General features: G+C 38.2%; 1 protein-coding gene across 3 annotated transcripts; it reads left to right on the forward strand.

The window, feature by feature from the left end:
• Positions 1-962: 962 nt before the first annotated feature.
• LOC112904993 (52 kDa repressor of the inhibitor of the protein kinase-like) lies at positions 963-3,971 on the forward strand. Of its 3 annotated transcripts, XM_025976440.1 has the most exons (4): positions 967-1,712; positions 2,157-3,136; positions 3,202-3,299; positions 3,370-3,461. In XM_025976440.1, exons 1-3 carry the CDS (start codon positions 1,266-1,268, stop codon positions 3,227-3,229), a joined length of 1,455 nt encoding a protein of 484 aa, XP_025832225.1. In that variant the 5' UTR covers positions 967-1,265; the 3' UTR covers positions 3,230-3,299; positions 3,370-3,461. The 3 variants fall into 3 exon arrangements, with proteins under 3 accessions (XP_025832224.1, XP_025832225.1, XP_025832223.1); XM_025976439.1 differs by having other exon boundaries at positions 963-1,712; positions 2,157-3,299; XM_025976438.1 differs by having other exon boundaries at positions 969-1,712; positions 2,157-3,971.
• The last annotated feature ends 3,890 nt before the right edge of the window (positions 3,972-7,861 follow it).

The following is a 7,861-nucleotide window of genomic DNA, read 5'->3' on the forward strand; positions in this document are numbered from 1 at the left end:
AAATTCACACCAATCCCTTAATACAACCATTAAGAGTATGTACTACTTACAATATTTACAATTTACACCCTGTAATGGTTTGTGCATATATTTACTATTGTACTATAAGGGTTGGGGAAAGTGCATTCGGAAGTCTCGAACGATACCGGTATTGGTGAAATGTGGAACGGATTAATTCACTGGAAGGAATGAACAGGACGATCAATCGGTGGAAGAAGATTAGAGGAGAAGAAGGGCCGGTGAAAATTAATATCAAGTGAATTTTGGGGAACAACAAAGTGCGTTTCTAACACATATCAAATACACAGTAGTGGTGTTAGGGTAGGGCGCGGTTGGGCGATCGCCCAGGGCGCCGGACAAAAGGGGCGCCGCAGGCGCCCTCCACCTCATTCTCAAAATTAAGCGGACGGAAGCCCTAAATTAAGTGGATTTTTTTTATGTTGGCAACACTTGAACGGAACGTAATCCGTTCGATCGGAGTTTATTTTACAGGGAATCCCCAATCAAAGAAAAACACATTGTCTATCTCTTTTTATAAATGTTTGTACTTAAAGATTTAATTTGTTGCAGATTTCATTCATTACAAAAATTTATTAGTACAAAATGTCTGAACATGTTCATCAAAAAAAGAAACCATCTGGGTCAGAATATAGAAAACGGAAAGCAGAAAAAGAGAAGGAATTTCAGAGGACAAAAAAGTTCATGAATATAAATAAATATATCACAACAAAAAATGAAGACCTGAATATGCCATCTACATCTGGAGTACAAATTAATGTATCAGTAGCGGAGCCTCTATCTGACAAGTCAAATCAGATAACTGAAGATTGTGTTGCAGAGATTGTGGACAATGTTTCCCAAAGTGAGATAAGAAGCTGTGGTACAATTACAAATGCTGCTCAAGATCATTTCATTGGTGATGTACAACAAATACAAATTCTAGAAGACGTAAGTACTGTGTCCCGAATATATCGGATCCTGCCACTTGGCCAGCCACTCGAAATAGTAAAATCATTGATCATATAATTACTAGTGGCCCAGTGCAAGCTCACATTGATAATTATCCGAAAAGTGATACAGGCCGACATTTCTCTAATTCGCATTTCACAAAAAAACTTGCAAACAATGAAACAATTCAGCGCCGTTGGTTAATTTACTCCGTTTCTAAAGATCGAGTTTATTGTTTTTGTTGTCGACTATTTGATAGTAGCTCAACGTCGAACTTAGTATCTGAAGGGTATAACAACTGGAAACACTTGTCTGAAATGTTAAAAATTCATGAAAATAGCACTTTTCATAAAAAGTGTTACCTTTCATGGATTGAAGCTGAACTACGATTAAAAATAGGAAAAACAATAGACTGCCAAGAACAACACTTGATTAGAAAGGAAACTACAAGATGGAATAATGTTTTGTCTAGATTGATGCATATCACACTTTATTTAGCCGAAAACAATATGGCATTCAGAGGTACTTCCGACAAACTATATACGCCAAATAACGGAAAGTTCCTAGGCTTAGTACAACTACTAGCCAAATTTGATCTAGTCATGCAGGAGCACTTGCGATTAGCTATGAAAGGTGATGTCTCAGACCACTACTGTGGAAAAGACATTCAAAATGAATTAATAGAGCTGATGGGTGAAAAAGTGAAGTCAGAAATCATATCACGTGCAAAAAAATCAAAATATTGTTCAATTATAGCTGACTGTACTTTGATATCAACACACAACATACAGCGTAGTTTATTCCCGGAACTTCAACCAACGTAAAGCTCTGCTATGTGACGTCACCAAAGTACCGACAAGAACTCCCATATTCCACCGACCCACGGCAAGGGAGAAGGAGTTCCACCACCAGTCACCTCAGTTTTTTACTTCGCCCAGCCGTTAACCACCGACTGCCAGTTAGAGTAAGTGTTGTTTCTCAGTGTTTTTTTTTTGGTCCTGCTCAGACTCATTTTGTGTGTATATATTATCTCCGTTTGTTTTGTATATATTTTGTTACGACTCCTTTTGTGTGTATATATTATCTTCGTTTGTTTTGTATATATTTTGTTACTTGTCGTTTCCGCATATTTGTATTCTAGTTGTAGGTTATTATATAGTTAGGTTTAAGGTGTAAATAAAGTGTTTGAAGAAATCAAAGACATATCAACTTCAGACATTAGTCATGTAGAACAACTTTCGCTGACATTACGATTTGTTGATTTATCAGATGATAATGAAAAAATATCAGTAAAAGAGCATTTCTTGGAATTTATACCTGTCAATGAGTCAACTGGTGAAAGACTGACTGAAGTTATTATTAATGTTTTGAATAAATACGGATTGGAATTGAACGATTGTAGGGGTCAGGGTTATGACAACGGGGCGAATATGAAAGGAAAAAATATTGGGGTTCAAAGGAGAATTCTCGACATAAACCCCTTAGCTGTTTATATACCGTGTGGATGTCATAGCTACAATCTAGTACTATGCGATGCCGCTAAGTCATCCGTTGTATCAGTCACTTTGTTTGGGGTACTTCAGAGGTTGTTCACATTGTTTTCAGATTCTGTTCATCGATGGAAAATTCTAACCGATCACTTGGGACTATATACTATAAAAAAGCTCAGTGACACACGTTGGGAAGCAAGAATAAGCAGTGTTAAAGCAGTCCGTTATCAAATTAGTGCTATCCATGATGCTTTAATTACTTTGGCTATTGAAACTCAGAAAACCGATGTTCAAGTATCTCATGAGGCTACTACTCTAGTCGAACAGCTAAAAGATTTCAGCTTTATAGTTTCATTGGTTGTTTGGTATGACATACTTTTTCAAATAAATATTGTAAGTAAATCTCTACAGTCAACAGACATGGATCTTGGTAAATGTACAGAAATGCTGAAAAAATGCTGCCATTTCTTGGAAGACTACAGAAATACAGGCTTCAAAAGCGCTATATTAACTGCAAAGGAGTTGACCGCAGAGCTAGAAATTGAACCTGTCTTTCAAGCTAGAAGAAGAATTCGACATGTGAAACGTCAAGTTGGTGAAATTGCACGTGATGACCCTATAACTTCTCCAGAAAAAAAATTTGAGGTTGAATTTTTCAACTGTCTTTTAGACACAACAATAAATTCAGTCAATGAAAGGTTCGAACAGTTAAATGAGTACTCGAAATCTTGGTCTTTTTTATACAATATTAAACAAATTCCAGAAAAACCCGACCTCGTCAAGCTCTGTAGTGATCTCCAATTAAAATTAACTGTAGACTCTAGATCAGACATAGATGGTTGTATGTTGTGTGATGAACTAGTAAGTCTGATATCCTTTTTGCCCGATCAAAATGTGGTTACACCTATTTTTGTTTTAAATTTCATCAAAGATCGCTACTTACAAGAACTGTATCCAAATGTATGGATAGCATTGCGAATATTACTGACTATACCTGTAACGGTTGCTAGCGGGGAGCGGAGTTTTTCAAAGCTGAAGCTGATAAAAACCTATCTTCGATCAACAATATCTCAATCTAGATTGACAAACTTAGCAACTTTGTCAATTGAAAACGAAATTGCTGAAAACATAGACTTTGATAACCTTATAAAAGAGTTTGCTGATAGAAAGGCCAGAAAAGTAAAATTTTATTAGTTTGTTTCTAATAAATGGTTATTTTTTATAATAAATAATTATTTGTTTTAATAAATGGTTATTTCATTATATGCTTTCCCTTTTTTCCTATGGGTTTGAATTGTAGTTGGAGGGCGCCGTAGAAATCTCGCCCAGGGCGCTGGTAGTGGTAAAACCGGCACTGCATTGTACCTCTCAAATTATAAATAAACAATTGTGTTCAGATCAAACATTTGTGTTATTCAATATCAGTGTTAACCCACAAATACAAAACCAGGCATGTTATTGAGAGTCTAGAAGATATAATTAAAACGTTTGGTGTTCCTCGACGTATAATCACGGATCAGGGGCGATTCTTTACTTCACAAAAGTTTCAATGTTTCGTAAAAGACAAAGATATGACTCATCATCTTAATGCTGTCGGGTTGCCAAGAGGGAACGGACAAGTTAAGCGCTACAACAGAACCATTCTTACGTCCCTGGCAACCCTGGGTGCTAATTTAGACGACGACCTCTGGGACAGCAATATCAGCAACATTCTATTGGGTCTAAACGGAACCTATAATAAAGCCATATGAACAAGTCCCAGCGAAGCTCTTATCAGAAAACATCCCTGTTGACGTAAGCGATAAAAGGAGAAAAATTACGTCCAGAGTGGAATTTCTACAGGAAGAGCAGAAGGAACGTTTCGACTCGGTACGCTGTCCCCCATCAAAGTATCAATTAGGCGATTTAGTTATGCTCCGCATAACAACAACACCAGTCACTTTACTTCCTAAATGGAAAGGACCGTTCAGGGTATCACAAATTTTGGAAAACGACCGTTATGAGGTCCGAGACATCCAGGGCATGCAACGTTCCGGCAAACCCTATCTCAGGGATAGAGAACATGAAGCCCTGGATTCACTTCATAAATGATGATTAATCGGAAGGTGAGTAGGGACGGATCCGTGTGATGAGTCAGGATTGTACCCGAGTATACTGCAATCGCACTCCATTGTCTCCTGATGACTCACGATGTGACCCCCCCCCTGTAGCACTTGAACCACGTAGTGGTTGGGAGAATCTTACCTGAATTGATCACTCAGGTACTGTATCTGCAACTAGTATTAGCCGGACTGGACGAGCTGATCACTCGGAGTCGCGGGTGGAAAAAAAACAGAAGTAATGAATCATGTCCTATAAAACTGTATCTTTATTAGGAAGGTTTCCGATTCATCCGCCCATAATTAAGTACAATAAGTTAATTATTAATTGCATGAGCAGACCACTAAAATAAACAAATACTTATACAATGATCTGAATTTTAGAATTCAACCCCTTGATGGCAATGTTGATGGTAATCACGCGGGACGCGTGAAAGTCAGGAAGGGCCGTATAAGAACAGCGAGAAGGCATCCCGGTTCGGGCCCCGTTGTTATGCTAAGGCGCGACATCGGGGAACCACGAAAACTATCAACAATTAGCCAGAAAGGGAAAACAAATAGAGAACAGAACGGTTGTGCTAGCGAAGTGGTATGCACGTGAAAAATAATATATAATATATTGGAGTTATGTTACTAAAAACTGCTCGTATGTGCCGTGTAAGAACAGCGAGAAGGCATCCCGGTTCGGGCCCCGCTGTTATGCTAAGGCGCGACATCGGGGAACCACGAAAACTATCAACAATTAGTCAGAAAGGGAAAACAAATAGAGAACAGAANTAATTTTTCAATATATATTATAATCTAAATAATCCAAAACTCACTACGAGGAGATGGCTAGACCTCGAGTTTTACCCTCAAATTCACACCAATCCCTTAATACAACCATTAAGAGTATGTACTACTTACAATATTTACAATTTACACCCTGTAATGGTTTGTGCATATATTTACTATTGTACTATAAGGGTTGGGGAAAGTGCATTCGGAAGTCTCGAACGATACCGGTATTGGTGAAATGTGGAACGGATTAATTCACTGGAAGGAATGAACAGGACGATCAATCGGTGGAAGAAGATTAGAGGAGAAGAAGGGCCGGTGAAAATTAATATCAAGTGAATTTTGGGGAACAACAAAGTGCGTTTCTAACACATATCAAATACACAGTAGTGGTGTTAGGGTAGGGCGCGGTTGGGCGATCGCCCAGGGCGCCGGACAAAAGGGGCGCCGCAGGCGCCCTCCACCTCATTCTCAAAATTAAGCGGACGGAAGCCCTAAATTAAGCGGATTTTTTTTATGTTGGCAACACTTGAACGGAACGTAATCCGTTCGATCGGAGTTTATTTTACAGGGAATCCCCAATCAAAGAAAAACACATTGTCTATCTCTTTTTATAAATGTTTGTACTTAAAGATTTAATTTGTTGCAGATTTCATTCATTACAAAAATTTATTAGTACAAAATGTCTGAACATGTTCATCAAAAAAAGAAACCATCTGGGTCAGAATATAGAAAACGGAAAGCAGAAAAAGAGAAGGAATTTCAGAGGACAAAAAAGTTCATGAATATAAATAAATATATCACAACAAAAAATGAAGACCTGAATATGCCATCTACATCTGGAGTACAAATTAATGTATCAGTAGCGGAGCCTCTATCTGACAAGTCAAATCAGATAACTGAAGATTGTGTTGCAGAGATTGTGGACAATGCTTCCCAAACTGAGATAAGAAGCTGTGGTACAATTACAAATGCTGCTCAAGATGATTTCATTGGTGATGTACAACAAACACAAATTCTAGAAGACGTAAGTACTGTTGTCCCGAATATATCGGATCCTGCGACTTGGCCAGCCACTCGAAATAGTAAAATCATTTATCATATAATTACTAGTGGCCCAGTGCAAGCTCACATTGATAATTATCCGAAAAGTGATACAGGCCGACATTTCTCTAATTCGCATTTCACAAAAAAACTTGCAAACAATGAAACAATTCAGCGCCGTTGGTTAATTTACTCCGTTTCTAAAGATCGAGTTTATTGTTTTTGTTGTCGACTATTTGATAGTAGCTCAACGTCGAACTTAGTATCTGAAGGGTATAACAACTGGAAACACTTGTCTGAAATGTTAAAAATTCATGAAAATAGCACTTTTCATAAAAAGTGTTACCTTTCATGGATTGAAGCTGAACTACGATTAAAAATAGGAAAAACAATAGACTGCCAAGAACAACACTTGATTAGAAAGGAAACTACAAGATGGAATAATGTTTTGTCTAGATTGATGCATATCACACTTTATTTAGCCGAAAACAATATGGCATTCAAAGGTACTTCCGACAAACTATATACGCCAAATAACGGAAAGTTCCTAGGCTTAGTACAACTACTAGCCAAATTTGATCTAGTCATGCAGGAGCACTTGCGATTAGCTATGAAAGGTGATGTCTCAGACCACTACTGTGGAAAAGACATTCAAAATGAATTAATAGAGCTGATGGGTGAAAAAGTGAAGTCAGAAATCATATCACGTGCAAAAAAATCAAAATATTGTTCAATTATAGCTGACTGTACTTTGATATCAACACACAACATACAGCGTAGTTTATTCCCGGAACTTCAACCAACGTAAAGCTCTGCTATGTGACGTCACCAAAGTACCGACAAGAACTCCCATATTCCACCGACCCACGGCAAGGGAGAAGGAGTTCCACCACCAGTCACCTCAGTTTTTTACTTCGCCCAGCCGTTAACCACCGACTGCCAGTTAGAGTAAGTGTTGTTTCTCAGTGTTTTTTTTTGGTCCTGCTCAGACTCATTTTGTGTGTATATATTATCTCCGTTTGTTTTGTATATATTTTGTTACGACTCCTTTTGTGTGTATATATTATCTTCGTTTGTTTTGTATATATTTTGTTACTTGTCGTTTCCGCATATTTGTATTCTAGTTGTAGGTTATTATATAGTTAGGTTTAAGGTGTAAATAAAGTGTTTGAAGGAATCAAAGACATATCAAATGGCGCCCAACGTGGGGCAAGAGACAGTCTATTAGTGAAATAGAACGAATCCGCGCATGTGCACTAAACTGAACTAGCCAGTACAAAAAATTTTAACCATGCCAAGGAAGAGTGAGAAGGTAATCAACGACGAGGAGGGAGACATCGCACTTCTTGGAGTGCCTAAACACCAAGTGGCGCCCAATAGCGAACCGAATATCCATTTCAGTGGTCTTCAGCTGGAGACCATTCTACAGCGGGTCTTAACTAACGCTCAAACACCACCACCGGCCCCTTCATTCAGCGGTGACGTGACCGAAGATCCCGAGAG

Source organism: Agrilus planipennis, unplaced genomic scaffold (genome assembly GCF_000699045.2).
Source record: "Agrilus planipennis isolate EAB-ADULT unplaced genomic scaffold, Apla_2.0 scaffold75, whole genome shotgun sequence".
Classification (NCBI taxonomy): domain Eukaryota; kingdom Metazoa; phylum Arthropoda; class Insecta; order Coleoptera; family Buprestidae; genus Agrilus; species Agrilus planipennis.